General features: G+C 42.1%; 1 protein-coding gene across 2 annotated transcripts in view; it reads right to left on the bottom strand.

Annotated features, from left to right (window-relative positions):
* Window positions 1-4012: 4012 nt before the first annotated feature.
* osbpl5 (oxysterol binding protein-like 5) overlaps window positions 4013-21674 on the bottom strand; it is a 44384-nt gene continuing 26722 nt past the window's right edge. The window contains exons 3-23 of one of the 2 annotated variants that reach the window (XM_041038715.1): window positions 19947-20102; window positions 19611-19684; window positions 17052-17132; window positions 16600-16701; window positions 16160-16363; window positions 15486-15570; window positions 15198-15360; window positions 11238-11451; window positions 10776-10960; window positions 10562-10643; window positions 9457-9555; window positions 9154-9250; window positions 8849-8947; window positions 8373-8470; window positions 8173-8262; window positions 7667-7803; window positions 7128-7307; window positions 6804-6933; window positions 6406-6520; window positions 6158-6260; window positions 4013-5815 (exon numbers count right to left, since the gene is read on the bottom strand). In XM_041038715.1, coding sequence (XP_040894649.1) covers window positions 5680-5815; window positions 6158-6260; window positions 6406-6520; window positions 6804-6933; window positions 7128-7307; window positions 7667-7803; window positions 8173-8262; window positions 8373-8470; window positions 8849-8947; window positions 9154-9250; window positions 9457-9555; window positions 10562-10643; window positions 10776-10960; window positions 11238-11451; window positions 15198-15360; window positions 15486-15570; window positions 16160-16363; window positions 16600-16701; window positions 17052-17132; window positions 19611-19684; window positions 19947-20082 — 2610 coding nt within the window. In that variant the 5' untranslated portion in view covers window positions 20083-20102 and the 3' untranslated portion in view covers window positions 4013-5679. The remainder of the gene's footprint in view (window positions 5816-6157; window positions 6261-6405; window positions 6521-6803; window positions 6934-7127; window positions 7308-7666; window positions 7804-8172; window positions 8263-8372; window positions 8471-8848; window positions 8948-9153; window positions 9251-9456; window positions 9556-10561; window positions 10644-10775; window positions 10961-11237; window positions 11452-15197; window positions 15361-15485; window positions 15571-16159; window positions 16364-16599; window positions 16702-17051; window positions 17133-19610; window positions 19685-19946; window positions 20103-21674) is intronic. The other variant, XM_041038716.1, reaches the window with a different exon arrangement.

Genomic DNA, 21674 nt, shown 5'->3' with positions numbered 1-21674 from the left:
GAAAGAGTTTTCTTTTTACAATGAAATTTAACGATTCATGCTTTGAATCATCAAAGGCCAAGTTCAATGAGTCCATTTACATGGAAACAAAAAAATCTGAGTTTGGTTTCTTTATCTCCTCAAGGAGAAGGAGCTGGAGAGGCTCAATAAAAACTAATCAAAGGACTTTTTTTTTCATTTGAGTAAAATGATCTGTATTTCCTTATTGAGCTCCAAGTGCAGTGCTGGATAAAACAGTCATAATCATAAGTAAACATAGCAATACTACACTGTAAATCCAGCATTCAAAATTTCATTGAGACTCATTGGCCAAAAGCATCCATGTCTCATGTTTTGACAGTAAAATGGTAGATGGACTGCATTTATCTGAGCTTTGACCCGAGCTCTTTACAACATGCCTCCCGTACAAATCACATGCGTCAGTGGCAGAGGAGCTGTCATGAAAGGCAGTGGCATACCCACCGAAAGGAACAGGGGGCTCTGTGTCTTGCTCAAAGACATGCAGATAGAAGTCGCAAGGAGCAAAGTGCCAACTGTGTGATTCATTTACAAATCTTTCTACCATCAGGCAGACATTTGTATTACCACACAGCTTGAATAGTGCAAATTTAAGCCTAAGCCTTCAGAGACAAAAATGCATTAAAACAGATCTGATTTTAAATATTCTATATACCGCTGAATCGTTGAATCCATAATAATAATTCTATAAGATGAAAAAAATATTCTGCATCGTAACTAGTAACTAAAGCAAAAAAATAAATGCAGTGTAGTTAAAAACACAATACGTGCCTCTGAAATCTGGAGGATGAGTATAAAGTACAGTAGAGAGAGAGTAGAGAGAAGCAAACTTCATCTGCTGATGATGACCATGTGTTATTGTCAAAAACCTCCACAATAAGCAAGGAAGTGAACTTTGAGAAGTAAAAAAGTATGAAGTGACTTATTACTGAAGTGAAGCACAAGAACTTAAACATTATAATTGAGTGTGGTACTTCAATTACTGTGATTAGCTATTATGAACCAGAGTTAGAGTCAGATAAAAAGTTGCTCCCCTACATTACAGAGTTCAGCAGTGATTTACTGGTTTACTTAGTGGAGTGAACATGACACCAGCTGATCTCGTGCGGCAAAGATAAAAACACAGACAGGACACACATTGCCTCCGGGTGCCACAGACTAGACTGCCACACTCCCTCCCTCTGCATCCTCACCTCTGTCCTCCAGAAGGCAAGTCCAGACAAGTTCTCTGTTTCTGCCTGCCTCCTGCCTTTCAGCATGGTTCAACCTATTTGGGACGGGCGTGAGCTCCAGCAGAGCAGTAACCCACAGAGCAAACATCCAACCTGACTCCTGCTGCCCTTCAGCCAAAACAAGCAGGACACACCCCGAGCAGCTGGCCTCTCACTCAGTTTACCTGGGGGAGAAAATACAGAAGAGGAGAGGGTGGGGAGGACATGGATCATGGAAAGAGAATAAAAGGATTATTTTGTCTGAGCTCAGTAATGTTGAAAGATGGAAGAAAAAAAGCTTTAAAAGGTTATTATTAGACATCTTAGTTACAGTATATTACTGTGTGTATATGGCCATTAAGGCAGAGATGTGAGATTGATCTTTTTGTGTCACTCCCATCAAGAAAGCAAGTAAGCTTATTTTCCAAAAATCTTTTTGAACTTAGAGCAATAACAAATTATTTTTCCAGGATGTGTGAGCAGCATTTTTACAAGTAACACAAATGATTTAAAAAACAAAACAAAAACTAAACAAAACAAAACACAAGTCTGGTTGATGTCATACTGCTCCTCTTGCATCCGGCTCCGTGATGTTTAAAAGTTCCCTCCCTGTGTCCGTTGATGCCAGCTGTGAGTGGGATAGTGCGTTTGACCACAGAGCAGTTTACACCCCTCATTTGTCCAGTGCCAGGAGCTGTAAACACACACCAACACACATGGACACAGACAAAGAGCGATCCACAGTAGGGAAAGCGTTACAAACTCAATATGTCACACACAAGCTGAGAGGAACCTCCTTTGATGGAGCGCTTACTGCCTGGAAAATAAACACACACTCTCTCCAATGGCCTAATTTGGACTGTCACTCCTTCCGTCAGTCCCACACCGTCCGACAACACAATGATCCAGTGTGCACCCACTCAAACATCCAGCTAGGAGAACAGACACAAGCTATGGAGGAGGAGATTACCCCTTGATCTTTACCCCCCTATCAAAAGGCCCACTCTCATGCTTCTCCCCGTGTTTTGACCCTGTTCACACCATAAGCTCACATGGCTTGTAAATACCCGGGCAAGAGATGGTAGACATATGGATTTGCGCAGAGCTCTACAGTTGAATCTGACCAGCCATGGTTCAGTAGGCACAGTAAAATGTGGATTCAAACCTGTTGTTTCAATAAATATCAATTTATTGAAACAACAGGACATACAATAATATGTCCTGCTTAAGTGTCTTTAAGCAAGACACTGAATCCCTACCAGATCCAAGTCATTGTGTTCTGGTGCTGACTCTATACTGTTAAAGTGGAGAAATTAAAAAAAAAAAAAAAAGGAGTTGATCTGCAAGGGCTCAAGGAGTCATAGACAAAATTAAAACCTTCATCTACGATTTTCATTTTCTCATATAGTGACTTAGACAAATGTGGCATTGCTGCAGGCTGTGTTAATGTCTGCAGCACCATTACGGTCCGTGGTATAACACAGGGTTTACAGTTTCTGTCAATTTAAGGTTTTTAACAACAGAAGGCAAATTCAGATCAGACTGAGCCACAACAAAAGCCCCACCAAAGAACCAAACCACAAACACAGTGGATTAATCTCTGTTTGGACAAACCTGACACTTCGATATGCCAGGTATTCACCTCATTGCACTTCAAAGACTTTCTCTGAAAAGCAGAGTATAAGAATGAGACTCTGTTGGGCCATCACTCACACGACCAGACATGGAAGCAACAGGATGTGACATGACAAGCTGTGCACAGTTTGACATTAGTGTGATTATGAATGTGTTATCACATTCATTCCTGTCATTGCTTCTGATAAAAAAAAAACAAAAAAACAACTGATATCACTGCACTGTTGTCCTGAGACTACTTTAACTTAGTAAAATTAGTCCTGCTTTCTGAAAAAGAAAACACCAAAAATTTCTTTTTGGTCTGTGTGCTTTTTGGGCTGTTAAAGTTGGGAATGCTATACGGGGAATACATTTAGTTCTTGCCATGAGTTGAGACACATTTATCAACACATTTCAAGTATTGACAGCTTCCCATTAAGTATCATAAACTGTTAGCACATTAATAAACATATTTTGCGATTTCAGATGATTGAATCCACTTTGAAAAAACAATATGCTGCCCTAAGACCAAAGTTAGTAACTTTGAATACTTGAAAGAAATACTTGAAAGAAATTAGTTTGTTTTAAATTTACAAATACTTTTGAAAACACAAGTATATAGTAGAATACTTGAACATCAGTCACTCTACTGGCCTCCTGCACCATGGGGAGGCTCCTAAACACAATCCATCTACCCTCACTGGGGCTTAAATCTGTGTGTGGCAGATCAGTTGATCCATGTGGCGTCTACCAAGAGATTTTCACCTGCTCAGGTTCAGCTCTCAGGCCTGTGCTCAGGGCTCTACACAGTTACTGTGTCAGTTGACCCCCTCATCGCACTTCTCATGTAGTTTGTAAAATATGTTGCTCCTTGTGTTGTAAAGTCCTGTGTGGGCTGCTGAATGGATCTCTGTCGCAGTCAGGGATTTGAAGATCTAAGAACGAGCCTTCTAGTTTTGTCTAGTCTAACATTTTCATTCTTTTGTACCCAATGTCTGACTGCTGCAGTCTAGTTAGGATGAATATCCACAGCTTTATCCACATCAACATCTCCCTCTAGTGGAGAATATCTGACAACAAATTTCTTCCATACAGTGAAAGATTTGTCATTGTTTTTAAGGGGGGAACAATTTCCTTGTATAGGACATTAATAAGAGTCAAATCAGTGGCAGGGTTAAAATGTTTTACTGTAGTGCTACAGTACGCAACAGGTATGAATGAAAACATTGGGCAACATGTTCTCTGTAGTTTCGTTCCATATGACAAAAATATCTGGCATGTAGAATCCCCACAACATGGCAGTAGAGTAGAAAACAGGAAAATAAAGAAAAGAATAAACAAATTAAAGTGGAAATAAAAGCATTCAAAGAGTCGACTTCCTTCTTGTGCTCTCCGTTTCTCTCAGATCTTAGATCAGTACTGGCAATGGAGACTGAAAGTCAAGGGTCAAAAACCAAGATCACAGACCTGGCTTTGTTTAGCACGACTCATAATGGCTTACTCGCACACATGTGCTCCCCTCACACTCACACACACACACACACACACACATACACAAATATGATGAACCCACGCAACCATGGGAGAGCGATTGTCACCCCTGGTCTCCGTCCTCCAAGCTGAATTAGATTAGGAAAGTCAAGGTTAATCACCCAATAAATACATTCTGAAATCTCTTTTTGAAACACAGACCGCCAGACAAATATATACAAACTGATTAAAAGAACAAAAACAAACAACTCATTACTAAGTGTTTACATCTTAAAACAGTCACATGAACGTGGTGTGGACCAAGATGCACACACACACAAACTCCTTCTATTAGGCCAAAGTATCCAATTTTTTTTTCTTGTCTTTTCACCCGTTCACGCTCTTTCCTCGTCCACATTCTGCCTCTCTATGTAACTGATTGTACACACTAGTGTCGTGGTCTAGACCAAAGCAGTGCTACGCTATTACCCCTTCAGTTACAGCACTACAGGCACACAAAGTCAAAGACACTCTGTTTGGCTCTCTACCCTGCCTCGTTCCCATGATCCTTCTTCTTCCTGTGTGTCACTACAAACACACACAGTGCTCCCTGTAAACAAGTACTCTTTGTCCGTTCGGATTATAAATACTGTTTTGGTAAAATCATCATCATTAAAAGACGAGACAGAGTGTATTCGAGCGTACATCGATACAAAACACAAAGAATTGCACTGTTGGAAGATTTTTCCTTCTTCATTTGTATACGTTGTGTTTTTCTGCTTCTTCTTCTTCTTTTTGGCTTCAGCGTTAAGGCCCAAAATCTGGAGTGGAAGGGGAGAAGGAGAAGTCCAAGCGGTGATCTGCCTGCGCCCATAGGGCCTACTGTAGGTACGAACAACACACATACAAGCACACACACAGATAAACAGTATTGCAGGGCAATATAAAAAGACACTAAGGGAATGGTGAAACATCCTCTCTGTCATTTCGTTTTGCAAAATCATTGCTCATCTTCATCATACATTTCTTCTTTTTATTCAAATCTTTTTTTTTTAGCCGTGCTTGTCTCTCATCCCTCCTTTCCTGTCCAAAGTGCGTGGGTGCCGGTGCTGTTTCAGTCTGGCTACACTAGGGGGTGCCGTTCCTCTCTGCAGATGACTGACAGGCGGTGGCTGTGGCTGTGGCTGTGTTTATTGCTATAATGTCCGTGCTCCTCCCATCTTAGAGGAAACAAAGGGACAAAGTTGCCCTCCTGACACTGACCTGAGGTCTCCCCGCCCCCACCCCACTGATTTGAGTCTGTGCTTTTCGGAGGGATCTGATGCCAGATCAGTGTCAGAGGGAAACTCCTCCCTGAGGAGGGGGCTCAGGTGAAGACATAGTTGAGGAGGAGCTGAGAGAGGAGCAGAACGCAGAGGATAAGACAGTGACGGCCCGTTAGTGACACGCTGTCGTCTGTCGCCCTCTGACGAGCCAGCTGACGACTCAGGGCCACCAGGTTCCTACAGGGAGAGAGAAGGGTCAGGATGAAGAGGCAGCAATTTATAAAAACTAAACCTGTGGTTCACAACCGGGGGGACGGGAATCTTTAAGGGATCCCAAGACAAAACTTAGGGGTCTAAAGATGACTTAAGGGGTGAGGTATTTTAAAACAGTTAATTTTTTATTTACTTTTGCCGGTTTGGAAAACACTTCAATTATAATGACCTGATGTCACACTAAGGCCTTACCATAAAGAGTAGGGTGTTGTGGTAGGAAAATCACCACACCACATCACTTTTGCAGTCTCTTACCTTGCTCTTGTCGCTAATTCATGTGTGTGTAAATGTGTGTGTTATTTTCACCTCTGAATATCCTGCTGCGTCTTCTGTATAGATGTGATGGAGGCCTCTATCAGGGCGATGTCCTTCACCTCTTTACTGCACCGTGCGCACTGGCTCGAAAACCCTGGGCACATGACAGGCGAGAACACAAGATTTAGGTTGATAAAAAGACAGCGCTTGTGAGTGAGTGCAAGAGACTGTGTGTGTGTGTGTGTGTGTGTGTGTGTGTGTGTGTGTGTGTGTGTGTGTGTGTGTGTGTGTGTGTGAACCTTCATTGTCCGAGGACTCGTGTGTGGGTTCCGGTGTGGTGCTGCTGCTCTCCGTGTTCTGGCTGCAGCTGGATGGCTGGCTGCTGGCCTTCCTGTGCTTCCCATTCACCTCAGCCTGGGAAGAGGCAGAGGAGTTCTTTGTACTTTGAAGCTGTTCAAACTTCACACCTGACAAACTGACAGTGAACTGCTAACAGCTGGATGAAGATGGGGTTTAGCTGTCTGGGCATCACCGCAGCAGATGACAGAAAAGAGCCGATTGTGCTTGGCGGTGATCAGGGGCAGTCTGGCTTGACAGGAAGTGAAGCAGCCTTCATTTTGATAAAATGTCAATGACAAGGCATCAACAGTACAACAAACCAGCTCTAGTTTGGAGGTGTGTGATTTGTCTGGCTAACCTTCTGTTGGCTGGTCCAGCTGTGGCTGTAGGAGAGTCCGTTGTGTTGTCTCTGGCTTTTCTCATGCGTCTGAATCACTCCGTCCTTCTCAAACTGAACCAGACAGCGCTCAGGGTCCCACGGCCGCATACTGCCAAACATGAAAATAAATTAAGCTGCAGATGCAGTGTAATTTAATTCTGAACACGTCATTATTGTCTTCGTGTTTTTCCTCTCCTTACTCTACAGCTCAGTTGTTGTTGATAGTGACCTAAAGAACAAGACAACAGTGTGATCCATCTCTTGTGTTTTATTTGCTTGGTGTATGTGTGTGTGTGTTCATACTCCATGTGTCTGTAGGTCCACTCAGAGGTGACAGGGTCCTGATGAAAAAGTCGTGGGATCCAGGGTTTGTCTCCTCTCTCCCTGGCCTCCCTCCGCTGAGCTTCCTCCAGCACAAACTTCTCCTGGGTGGCCCGCAGCTGGTCCCGATCCATGATGGCACTGGTCACATGCTGCCACAGTCTGCCAGAAAGAAATGTGTGTCGTAAAATATAGATACATGTGATGTGAAGTTAGAAAAAAACGTTTTGTGGGAACAACTTCAAGCCTTGACTAATCTGGTTACAGACCAATGTGGCCATTTACCTTGTCATACACGGGTGTAATAAATAACACTAATAACAGGTGCACTGCAGGTGTGCCAACTCCGGAGCCCTGTTGTGCATGCTGGCACACCTAAATGAAAGCCATTATTAATGTTACCACTTACACCTGTGCGTACCTTGTATTGACTTCCTAAATGTTTGCAGTGAGAAAGGTCTTTCATGCTCAAGTCATGTATTAACGCAGTGCTTGACATGCGTAGGCGCTGTGTGGTTTACCTTTCAGACTCAAACTCTCCCTGCTGGTCGATCTGCACCACTTGTCTCTTGAGACGGCTGCTGCGGATGTCTGTACTCGGATTCCACAGTGTCTCCTGCTGGCCTGTGCGCTTCTCGTGAATGAACACTTCGTTGTCCTGATTACAACAAAAGGCAACAAAATGTTCAGTCCCATCACACAAATCAATTCGTCTCTTAGACTATGAACTGTGCCTATCAATGCCAGTTATATATATAGTTTTCCTTTTTTTTCCTCTCTTGGTTTTTGTCTTTTCAGACTGGAACGTATGTCTGTGTCTTTAGCCGTCTGTGAGAGCCCTCTAAACAGGGTCTTTTAGTTGCTGTGTCTTCCTGCTGCTCCTAAACCTCTAATTACCAATTCTGCCTCTAATTACTACAGAGAATTACAGAATACTAATTGGCAGGAATTAAGTGGCAGGGAGAGGGATGCGGAAAGATATATTTTGAGAAGAAGACTTGAGGCAGCAGGAGTTTAAAGCTCTCACCCAGTGTCCATCGACGGTGGCCAGCAGCTCGTCTCCCACAAAGATCTTCCCGCTAATCTGATTCACGGAGCAGGAGCCTCCAAGGAAAGGCTGTGGCGAAAGTAATCAAACACCTTTACTAAAACGTGTTTGCTCAGAAAGTAGTTCAATCTCCCTAACATAAGTGGTGTATAATTTTTTTTTTACTAATCAAAACATACCTTTAGTTTGAACTCCAACTCTGTGAAACATTTTGTTTTCTCACACTCAATGGTAACCTTCCCACCTAGCTCCAGGGTCATAGTGCCGTACAGGATACCTGAAGGAGACCAGATCAACAGAAAGCCAATGAGCACAATGTTACAACACCTGTTGGAAGTCCAATTATAAATCATACCAGTCCCAGTGTTTCTGTACATATAGGAATTTATTATCTAGCTGCTCAGTCCTTGACTGGAAGACAAGATAAGGGTGATAATATACAACATATTCAATGTACAGTCCAAGAATAAACAGACATTTAAAATGACTTTTAAACTGAATTTTGGCTTTCTGCCACTTTAGAGTTCATGTTCAGAGCAGGACAGGGGGCTGTATCATAGTTACGGGAACCAAAGCCCAATGGCAGCAAAACAACAAGAACATGGGCAGATTTAATGCTTGTGATGGACGTGAATATTTACTGTAGACCTGTTACCTTTGCAGTGAGCGTATGGCATTGTGATGACGTACTCCTCATCCTTGCTCAGGAACAGCAGCCTGGCTTTGCCATCCAGAATAGCTGACAGAGAGTTACCTACAACAGCAGAAGGACAGAGAAGATCATTAAAGAACAGCTCTCTCTTAAAAAGCGTCCTCTGACAGACATTTATTGTGCCTCTGAATCAAGGGTGGCAACTGATCTCAACATGCAACAACAAAGGGATCAAAATGTGTTTTGGTCTACGCTCATCTTTCTGCTATGACAGATTGCATATTTACATATCGTGGTATGCTGCATACCATAGAACTTGGACTTGGCCAGGATGCTTCCACTGATTGAAAAACCATCCTTCCTGTTGCAGACATAAAAGGCAGAGATGGGCGGATGGTGGGACACCTGGCAGAGGAAAGGGAGAGAAACATTTGAGCAGCAGAGTGAGAAACTGAGGTGTCAAGATACCCACTGGCATGTATTAAATTGTCCATTTGCTGCATTTCACAGGTGTGTGCTCTGTGTGCTTGCTGGGTTGTGCAAAATATTTCACACAAGAAATGAATCATCTCCTGTGTATTTACATGTTCTACATATGAATCTGGTTTAACCTGTTCAGCTATGTAGAAAGTGCAGCTGTTGGTCTGAGGATGAAGCCAGCAGCAGCGAAATGTCTCCCCCAGGATTGGGTTGTAAGGCTTCTTCAGACCCTGGAAAAAGTAAATACAGACAGCAGTGAGTTTTAATGTTAGCATCTTCTTGACACTTAACCAATACCTGGTGCTGAGGACCAATTACATTACAAATGATCACAGGATTAAATAAGCCTGATGCAAGGTAAACAGTAAAGTAACAGACAATAAGCACCACTGTGGAAAACATTACCACTGGTCTGGACTCAATATTTCAGCAGGTAAACTCCAGTACTGAGTGAGTATGTGGATTCAAGCTCTAATAACAAGAGGTGATTAAGAGTTTGACAGTGGTAGTCAGCCCACAAAAGTGTTGAGTAAGCCCAGTTTAATCTCCAGACGTTATCTGTTGGTTCCCGTTGGGTGTCTTGCTGCGACTGAGGAAATAAATTCATAATAAGTGGATTTGAGTGGGAAGTGTCTCCTGACGTTTTTACTGCAGAAATAGGCCCTGGACAGACTCATCTGTCAAGTGGCCAAGAAATAAAGCATCAGAGAATGTCATGTTAGAAAACAGCGAGGCCAAAAAAAGATTGTTTAAAACCTGCTAACACCAAGAGAAAATCTTCCAGTGCTCCCAAACGGCTGCTTCCAAGAGCTTGACAGCAAAGTGTGAGTACGGGACTGAAAAACAGAACGACTGAATGACCTTTAACAGAGCTGGTATTCAGCTGAAAACTGAATCCTCTGCTTTGTGCTGATTCGCTTTGGTAAAACCCAGTGAGTTACAGTCAGTTAAGAATACCATATTCTATTTAACAGTAGTAATCAGCTGAACTGAAGAATGTAGCTACATTACTGTAAATATCTTGTGTCCACTGATTCACTGTGCCTTGATTAAAAAGTTCTGCATCAATATATTACATATTGTAAAGATGCCTCACTTGTTTTATTCAAGGTGTTTATCATCTTTAAAAGTCTTTATCCAAAAACAGATGTTGCAAAAGGGGAGTAATTAGCAGCGGCATATTTTAGAGCCAGTATGATGACACTAACGAGCCATCTGGGTGTGAACAAATCTTACCTTAGGCTTCTTGTAGAAACCAGACAAGTACCATCTCAACACCTGCTTGATCCGACCATATGCACTCTCCTCCAGCACGGCTCTGTGGTGAAGGAGCGGAAAAATCAGACAGTTATGAAGAGATTCGTCATTTGTCCTTGAAGGAAAATACTAAAATGTGCAAACACACAGATACACACACACACGCACAGCATAAAGACTTCATGTTACTGACTGTGAGAGCAGATCGGCGTGGTAGTAGTAGTCAGACAGCTTGTCCAGGAAGGAGCGAGGCTCCAGGATGAAGGTGGGCAGCACCACCTTGGACAGGTCCATGCCGGGTCGCAGCTGCTTCAGCAGGCTCCAGATTAGACCTTTATTCTCCTCTGATACTGTTTCCACCTGGGACGCCTCCCCAGCCTGAAGAAAAACATGCAGACAGAGGTAGAGGCACATGACTGAGGGTGGCATAGTGGCTTTAAAATCACATCAGTGGCTCTCAAGTCAGAGACCGGTTTTCAGATGACTGAAATTGCATTTTACACTACTATTGGCTTATTGAGGTAAAACATGGTAAACTGCATTTTTTCTTGGTATCTAATTTAACATGCAAATGTAAAACTCTGTGAGGTACTTACAGCTCAAACAAAACAAGGTAGAGCTCCCTACATACAGAGCTGTGAACTTGGTGCCTCACCTCAGCCATCTCCTCTGTGCTCTGCTCTACGTAGGCTGTGGCCTGTGGCCCGGGGGACAGCTCATCTGATTGGTCCATGTCGCTCTCCTCTGTCAGCCTACCACCGTTCTCATTTGGCGTTGTGTCCCAGTCGTCATGAGCCTCGCGCTCCGATTTGTCTGAAAAGCCGTCATGCTCCATGTGGTGATTGCCCAGCAGCACAGTGTCATTCAACCTAATAGTAACAGAGGAGAAGTGAACAGCAAGGTTAAAACCATATTGAGCAACCTCTGATACTGAACCATTTTCTTGCTACTGCATATTCAGTCGTTGAAATGCTGTTTACAGATCAATAACAACAGGACTTAATGAGGTGTTTCTGCCGCAATAGCTTCTGTTCGATATTTGACTTCTACTTGTATTTTAATAGATCCGAACTGGTATCATATGTCAGCGAGTCATTACTGTGGATAATTTAATTGAGTGTGGATGCTTTGGCAAATTGTATTGACCATAATTGGACATAAAACATGAATGTCATATGACATTACAGACATGTTGGTTAATTTTCAGTACTGCCAAAGCTTTGATGACTGCCTCGCTAGTCAGGCGATGTACAAAACAGAAAAACAGAAACTGCCTGGCATGAACCTGAAAGGCCTTTAAATGTAAAATATTGAATCTGTCATGTTATCTTGCATCCGCCTCTTCGTGGCTATGATGACTAAGCCCACTGCATTACAGACTATCCACCATAAAAACCTGTTTGACCTGGAGGGTCTGGATGTACTTAGTAAATCTGACCCGTCTGGTTGCCGGGACAACCTGACCAACACCACCTAATCCTCGTCTTCGTTTCACACCTCCCATTAACCTGGTGTGAATGTGACTGGCTATAGTCAGGGTACATAAGCCCAATAGTGTATGTACATTCACTTACTTTACATAAACACATACATACGGTACATGAACCAAACAAGCACGTATTCATGGATATGTGTACCACACACACAAAGTTGAGGGACAACTAATTCAAGATGCTTCTTATGCTGAATTATCATTTTCACGCTGTGGAATTTTTCAGTGTTGGACACGTCAAACCCAGACCTCAGATCTGTCAGCACTTTAACAACCAGAACAAAGTTAGAAAGAAAAACAGTGAAGAAAGTCACATATCAGTTACTAAATGGCCAAAGAAAGGAGAAGCAAGAATGTAAGAGGGAAAGAGAGACAGGAAGGAGAAACCAACAGTTAAAAAGGAGCATCACGGTTCCAATCCTACAGCCATTTTACACATCCAGACAGTGGACGTCTGTGTACTCTGGTGGGTGCACACATCCCAAAACACTCTCAGACACATTCAAAGAGACGGGCACACAAACAGAAACTAAAGCAGTTCGCAATCATATGCACACTCAAAGGTTTTAAGTCAGATATTTCACAAACCCCCAAACAAATACAGTCAAATATTATGACAGTGTAAGACAATTGTAGTATGTCCTATGTTTTCAAAACCACATTCAGGGATGGGATTATGGCTACAGAAAACAAGGAATCAGCCTATTTGCCCAAACAACAATCGAAGAGAGTTCAAATTTCAAAATGCCCGAGGGCTCAACAGACCTGAACGATCACATTCCTAAGCATTTCTCTGTGCATCACTAACCCATCCATAATGTTACTTATTAACCCAAACCCTGGAATGGAGGCAGCTTTCCTTACCTCAAAGACATACAGCACACAGACAAACTCTTCCTCAGGAATCAAAACACCGCCAGAGATTTTAGCAGTAAATCCAAACACAGACGCAGTCTGTCCTTATCTCCTCTCCTTTCCGGTGTGGGTGTAAATGTTTTTAATTTATTGACTAAACGCTGCAGTGTTGTTTCCTTGACACCGGCACACCTGCTTCCTGAAAGTGTGTGTGCATATTCCTGTCTGTGCTCCTGTGTGTTGAGTGTGTGTGCGTGTGTGTATGTCTGTGCAAGCTGTGTTGCTGCCGTCTCATTCTGGGTGGTGTATGGTTCACATTCTACTCCATCTTCCTGCTCCCCTGTCAGTCATGTGATCATACGGGCTTGCTGTGATTGGCTGGGAGAGGAGCAGGAGAGGAGGGAGAGTCAGGGTGGATGGCCAGAGGGAGGGTTCAGCCATGGAGGAGGTAATAAGAGGAGGAGAGGAGTGGAGAGGAAAGGGAAGTCTAATGTAGGAAGTAAAGAGAACACAGCGATGCACACATTCAGGCAGAAATGGGAAAAATAACTAATGGATGAAAAGATAGCTAAAAGGAACAGTGACAAGCAGAAGCATGTCAACAAATATTATTACATATTTATGACAAATAATCACAAATCACTGCAGATGCAAACGGGGTAGGGTTTCCTATAAACAGAGCCATTAACAGAAACTACATACACACCTTGGGTGGGGTGCATGTTGAATTTAAAAATTTGGTGTAGTGATAAGCTTTAGAGCTTTTTTGTTATGCAACAATTAATTAATTAAATTTGAAGCTAATAAAGCTGAATATGTTGTAGACAATGTAAAGTCTAGCAGAATATGAGGGCCTGACAAGCTTTGGGAGGTGCTGAAAACCCAGCAGTTTCTATGACAACATAAATCACTGCTTAGAAGACATTTCCACACTAATCAAAGAGACCTCTATCCCGCTAATGTGATAAATATTCTATCCAGTGTCCAGCACCACAAGGTGCTACTTTGTACACTCAATGATGCAAAGCTGACTTCAAGAAATTTACTGGATCCAACGTTCAAACGCCAAAAAAAAAGCTGATTACATGAGAGGATCAAACTAGGGCAACATCACACGATGCTCACACTGTTCAGCACAAGAGAGAAGAGTCATCCTGGTCCTATGCAATTATACCACATATTACATCTCATCTCAATGAAAAATGACTCTCTGTCTCTCTCTATTGTCACACACGCAAACACATGCACACACATACAGTATGTACCCACACAGGTAGACCTACACATTGCATGAATGATTCATGTGGCTCACCCTCATTAACAAAGCAAAAATAAAACAGTGACAGACTAATTTGCGTATAAGAATACAACAGAGAGATTCCATTTGCAGGGTCAGGGATTTTTACATGTAAATTAGCTTTTGTTGTGGATAATGTAGCTAATTAGCTATATTAGCTAATGTAGCTTGAGGTGTTACTATTTTTAAGCAAGGGGTCTACTGGGTAGAGTCTACTGTTCTCCACTTCTTTTCTGGTATGTTTATTGGGCCTTTATTTATTATGACAGAAAGTTGGAGGTTGATCTGGTTTCACATTACAGTCTTGAGAAAAACAAACATGGAATGATATATACATAATTTACATATGTGGTTTTTTTAAACTGAAAGTGTGCTAAACTTTTTTTTTTTTCATATAAAGCTTTATTCTTTTCTTTCAATTTTATAATCATTATTATTATTATTAATATTCATATTATTATTATTTATTTTCGGTGGTTACAGATTCAGGCAAAATCTTGGAGTCTTTGCTTTTCAAGAATGTTGGGATTACATTTGATATGCTCCCCTCCAAATGCAATCTTTTAACAAGGAAATCAAAATTTTACTTGATTAATAAGCATAACATTGCTAACTCAGCTAACCTTGTCTTCTGCATTGGGGGCCAGTGTTCTGCATTTAGCAAAGAATATCTCTGGAGCTCCATGTTCCTTCAGCTGTGATTTTGAATTGACGACTAGAAAGCACAGAGCCTGTATTTTAGACCTGCCATCTGGGAATGTCTGACTTCTGTATAAATAAGACAGCATAAATGTGTTTGGTAACAGTGCCAACAGTCTTGTGCGTGGAATTGGCAAACGCAGCAGCTTGGGAGTGCAGTTACAGGAAACATAGATCATCCAATAACAGCAAGTAATAAATGAAAGATGGAGTTAAATTATATCTGAGAGACCTTCAGTGTACGCAGCTGTATTGGAGTGTGCATTACTCACTGTTGCAGCTCTGTGTCAGTGAGTCCGGTAGACTGCAGCAGGTGGAGTATATGGGAGGACTCTGAAGACGTGCTAATATCTCCTTCCCTCCCTGCTTTGGCTGTCAGTTTGTAGAGACTGGAGCAGCTGAGAGCCAGCTCCAGGGCATCCATCCAGCATCGGCCTGGAGAGACAGACACATTTTGGAGATGGGAAGGAGAACCTTCAATAAATTCTGCTTGTGAAAATAACTTATTAAACATGCAAGAGCGTACACTTCCAACTGAAACAACCACACGCTAGACTCACCATCAGACTCTGAAGCAGCTCTGAAGATCAGGTAGTTGCTGGGTAGAGGCTGCGTGATGGAGCCAACATTCTCTCCTTTGGGACCCTGAGCATATGGATAAAACGGTGACTCACGCTTCATACCACTTCGGTTATGTTGTACCAACAGAAATAAATGGCTCTCTCAAGGGCCATACCCATAATGGAGCACTGAACAGGATAATTATCACATAAAAATGAAAACTATTGAAAAACCTGAAATAAAGATCAAATTACAGACTGCTGACAAAACAAAACATCAATGTGTACTAAAAAACATCTAAGATGAAAAACAATTATTGACAAAATTTCTCATTGTCATCTTGCAGTGCAAATAAACCCTGCAGCTTCATTTAGTGTTGCTAAACTGAACTGTAATTTTTTTTACACCTGGAGTGGTGGTTACAGCAACTGCACGTAAATTTTAATGTACATTGCTATCCACCATAGTGTCTTTTTTGATACAACCACTAGGAGGCATTCAAGTAAAAACAAAACCAGACTAAACTAATAAATAAAATCTAAATAAAAATACTGAATTATCCTTGTATTGAGTGAATATGTTAATATATATCTTAGTCTGTCTTAGTATGACCACTGAAATCTTCTTGATCATCTGTCATGCCAAATGCCAGTGAGCCTAAAATATGTCTGACCTTGACAGCCCAGATGGATTTGTCCAGCGGGTGGTAGAGCTTGAAGCAGAACCCGTCCTTCTTTGAGGGTCTCTCAATCAGCTTGCATGCACTGAGGAGGACAGTGCCCACCCAATGGTCCGTTTTGGGGGTCTTATAGATCAAAAGAACTCCAGGCTTCAGGGCACACCACAGCTTTGTCCAACTCTTTAAAGAACCACGGATCTAAAGAATGATGAGAGATGAGAAGGGAAATAATTTCAGTAAAATTATAGGAAACCCGAGGAATAGGATATTGTTAATTCACAACTGCATCTTACAAAACACAACAGGATAAACAGATAAACAGGATAAAGGGTGCAAAAGACAAATTATATATATATATATTTAAGAAAAAGTCTAAACAGCTTGTTGTCAGTGTAACAGCTCTCTATTTTACTGTTGAGACAACAACATTTCACCTTTAGCCAGTTGGACATGATGACAACACTGGGGTCCTTCAGTGCACTAAACAGTTCTTTAGCTGCCCGTTTCTTCTCTTGCCTGTAATTCTGCTTTTGGACCTGTGAAATAGAAAAAAACACACATGAATGAGTCATCAGACTTACTGGTCAGAGGACTGGTCTGACAGTGCCAACACTAGGTGGAAGCAGAGTCAAACAAGTAGTAGCATTCATGCAGACATCCAGCTGCCTCTGGTTTTCATTAACATGATTCATTGTTGATCATTTGAAACACTTTACTAAAGGGTTACACATGTAAAAAATAAATCAAAGACATGAAAGGTTCCCAAATGGCTCATGTACATGTGACCCACTGACAGAGATACTAAAGAGCTAAATTGTACACATTTTAAGTTGAATTCAACTGCATAATAACGCTCAACAGTCTCAAGCAAAGACGCGGTGCGTACCTTGAGAGACTCCTTCCGAGCCAGCTTCTCTGTGGGGGAGGGACAGTCCTTCTCAACACCATCAAACATCCTGGACTCAGACTGAAGGAGATGGAAGGGGAGAAGAGACGGTCAGAGAGGATGAAGAGGAGGGAGAAGACAGGCTTAAAAATAGGACTTGAAATAAAGACAAACACTGTAAACTATTACAACTGCTTCAGAGATTTTAGTTAACGGAAATAATAAGTAAAATATTGGCTTGTCACTGGTTCAATTAGTCCAAATCTCAAAAGTACAGAAAAATAAAAAATAGTTCTGTCTCTTATTAAATCTAGATTAATGAGGATTCATAATGATGTACTGCAGCAAGAGTAACCTAGCTTTACTGACTTGCATTATGAACAGTACATTATTTAACTGTTCGCTTTGCCATGAGGCACATCTGTTTTGCCACAAGTTTGTGTGAAGCAGGTGGGTGGCCCCTTTCCATCAACAAGGCAGCCTATCAGGCAGTCAGTTCTGGTGTTGTGACCACAAACCCACTGACTTCCTTGATTAGACCACAAAGAGCACTGACTGTTTGATGGTTTCCACTGATCAGTGAGTAGAGATCAAAATCTCAGTGGTAAGTTATCCTGTGATTTCACTGTGATATGTAATTACATAACCACTCGTTCTGTGTGCACTAAACCAATGTGACTCACAATATTATTTAGTGAGCCCACACAAGTGCTTAAATTTGTCTATTTGTGTTAACAGAGGCTATTATTTAAGCATAGTACACAACTACAAACCACTACAAATGACAACATGCAAGGGTAATGCCTGTGCTCAGTCTCCTATTGTCCCTCAAGGGCCTTCGGGATGGAAGAGAGGGCAAAGGGCCACAGATGCAGCTGTGCCTGTGAATTATTCCACATATAAATAGGCAATACTGCGAGGCGAGGCAAAGCGACAAGGGGAGAGGAGAGGAGACAAGACAAGATGAGATTACCCAGTTGTCACTGGAAACATTTATTGACCACTCCTAATTAGTATTACTAAAGAATGGAGACAGACTGTTAGGACTAATAACATAAGAAAGAGTGGGAAGCAACAAGACAATAAAAGTCTGAGCTGCCAAATAAATGGCTTGTGGTGCTAAAGACACAGTTCCCACCATGGCCCTGGCAAATAAAATCCCACAGCTTTCATGTGGCTTTACTACACTGGTACAGTGTCCTAACTTAAAAATGTTAGTTAATTGTCCCTGGTTGGTTAGTGGTATTGTACCAAAAAAAACTCCAGTACTTCTGGTTTTCATTTCACAGGCTCATATATTTCATGACCCATTTGTGAAATGCCCTGACATTACATAACCTCCTCTAAAGACATGACCTCAACAACTGTAGGTTTGTCTACTTCGAAATTCTTGTATCTAAGAATCACATATGAATAATCAGGTTACTTATGTTCCATGCAAGCATTATAATATGATCTACACTGGAATAAATCCTAATCTGGATGCCGATAATTTTGTATTGAGTCATGTAGTCAGTGAGTCGGCAGGTTTAACAAAAGAAAGCCTATAATGATAAAAAATTACGACTACCTTGAATAAAAACATAATGTTACTGCTTTTGCAAGGCAGGTAAATCCAGGCATTTTGATAAAGGTAGCTTTTCAGCTATAAATCCAGGCGTTTACTCCTGGAATGATAGTTGTCAAAACTGCCCCACTGTGCTCCATTAAAAAAATGAAGAAATTGACAGCAAGTGACCAACACTGAAAAAATAGTGGTTAGTTTCAGCTTCAGTTGTGTAACAGCAGCAGTGAATGAAGCCAGTAAGTGGTTGATATTTGGCAGGTGAACACAACACCTCTACAGTGCTGCTGTTAGTTTTTATTTTGATAATGCTGAAGTTAATGATATTAATATGAGATGATACTGATATGTCACTGCACCCAGTCCTCGTTGTGTTCTCTGTCTCATCTAATACAGGAACCCAGAATTTGCTATCCTGTGAGTCAGCCATAGTGACGTCCTCCAGCAGCTAATACTAGCTTGAAGCTTGGGAGCAAGAAGACTAGTAGACCCGAAAAGCATTCACATATTGATTGACAGCAGTGAGCTCCCACCACTGACTCTGGACCTTTCTTACTGGTTAGAAGGGCGAAACTTTTGCATATACTTTAGAAAGGAAACCAGGTTCCAGTGCTGTCCAACTCTCACTTCTTTGGGCGAGATGTGTTCCTGTAAGACCTGTAAGACCACAGCTCTTGCTGGTGTTTACCTACATAACACTCTAACCCCCGAACCTACCAACCAGCCTGGTTTTGATGTATTTTAAAACTGCTTCAATGCACCAACTCTGGATTATCTCCATTCTGTTAATACTAGTGCAGTGTCAGTAAAGCAGGAACATGCACAACCCTTTGTTGATGTCATCAGTGATGATGTGTTTCAGGCTGCTAATACCGTGGTCAATCAGAAGAAAAGAAATCAACACAGAACGCAAAAAGGCAAGGGCTGCGCGCTATCCCAATGAGTCATTTACAGAGACTGTCAAGGAGCTGCCCAATCAGAAACTGTGTTCTTACCTTGCTGCCTGGTGATTGGGCAGGACTAAGTTCATTACTCAGCATGGAGAGACCATTCCTGTCTGTCTCACTGCCTGGTGGGAACCCACAACACACAGTCACATACAAATGAACTCAGTGAAGAAATCTGCTGACAGACAATTAAAGCATGGCAGCCCCAAAAGCAGCTAATAAGCAGCAGCTGAGGTTTGTTGATTTGTATGGAATAAGTACAGTACAACACAGTACAACATGTCATTTTACAGACACTGGAATCCACTTGCACACATCAATGAGATATCAGATTTTGTCATATTCACATTCCATATCTCAGCTTTGACCACTTTGGTCTTTTACCTGGGCTGAGGTTGTAGAGGTCGTTGTCTCCTCCATAGGACAGGTTCCGGGTGAGGGTGCGGGGGTCAATTTTGGGTGGGGAGGTGGCATTGGGGCACAGAGAAAACCTCCGATGGAACAAATTCTCCTCCTTCATCCTGACAACTTGCTCGTCCTCTGCAGGGGGAGAAGCACAAAAGGAAGAAAGGAGGGGAGGAAAGAAGTGGAAAGAAAGAAAGAAAGAAAGAAAGAAAGAAATTTCTAATTAAAACAAATAGATTTGTACAAGTTAAACTATTAGTCAGATGCATTGTAATATTAGAATTTACAAACATTTCAATTAAGTGGTTCATCCTGTCTCTGTGTCTCTTCTCTTGAATCTGATCTTACTTGTCTTCTCTCCCTGTGTCACCGACTCTGAGCTCTGAAACGCCATCCTCACTCCTTCTCTCTGTGTATATCTATCTGTCTGGACCCCCACCCATTCTCTTCTCTCCTACACTGACAAAGACCTACTGTATGAGGACATGTCAGCCTGTCCACATAATGGCACTGTGCGTGGCAGTGACAAGCAGTTCAGACTGCACATTGTCAGAGTATATGACAGATAGAGGCCACAACCAAGTCACTCCGCCCACAGAGACGCACTGTCAAAGACGACCCCCCACCCCACCATCACCACTACTCCTCCATCCTCCCTGTCCGCCTACATCAACAGGCTTCCATCCACAAATTGCTTCACTCAAAAGAAAAGAAAATGCTGCTTCTTCACTCATTCCCTTGATATCCACAAGAATCCTGTCTACTAATGAGATTCACATCTCAGCACACAAAAGGGGACAAACGCAGCTTCTGTGTGAGGGATCAAGCTGTGGCTCTGCAGCTTCATATTATTATTGTGCTGTTGTTAATTTGCAGAGGTGAGTGAATGAGTCATATTTTTAGGCCATCATGCCCACATAAAGGGGGGCAAAGACAAGTGTACAACAAACACACACACACACACACACACACACAAACACACAAACACACAAACACACTACACACAACACACAACACACAACACACAACAAAACCACATGCAGTCAGAACTGGTAAGGGCTGTGGCTCAGGAAGTCGAGGGCGTCTAATAAGAAGATCGAAGGTTCGATCCGCGGTTCATCCAGCCCGCGTGTTGAAGTGTCCTTGGGCAAAATATTAAAACCCAAATTGCCCCAATCATCAGTGCCCATCAGTGTGTGTTAGTAAAAAGTGCTGTATGAATGTGTGTGGAAGTGGGTGAACGTGACTTGTAGCATGAAAGCGCTTTGAATGGTCGATAAGACTACAAAAGTGTAGCATAAATGCAGCCCATTTACCATTCATTTGGCTGTCAAGACTTTTCGTCTTCTGTGAGAATGTGCTGTTAATGACAGACATGTTTCGCTTCTGTGACACCTGAGACAACATAGCACTTAGCCTCTCTTTGCCAGTTTTCTCCTCTATTGAGCTCTGTAACTACTGACAAGTTGCAAACTATTCATAGCATGTTATTAACAACTGCTAATGGTCACAGCTGTTTCCTGACAGATCGTTATGCTTGTTCAAACGGGTGGCGAGATGATCATAGCAAATCGGAGCTGACGGTAAAACACTGAGGTTAATGGAACATAGCTGTTACCACCTGGGACTGTCTGGACGGCCACACTGCGCTCTGCTCGGATCAATATAATCCTATTCATGTTGTCTCGGTGAGCAAATACACGCAAT

The sequence above is a fragment of the Toxotes jaculatrix genome, chromosome 5 (genome assembly GCF_017976425.1).
Source record: "Toxotes jaculatrix isolate fToxJac2 chromosome 5, fToxJac2.pri, whole genome shotgun sequence".
NCBI classification, from domain to species: domain Eukaryota; kingdom Metazoa; phylum Chordata; class Actinopteri; family Toxotidae; genus Toxotes; species Toxotes jaculatrix.
The sequence above is the reverse complement of the archived record's forward strand: the minus strand, read 5'-3'. Positions and strand labels throughout refer to the sequence as shown.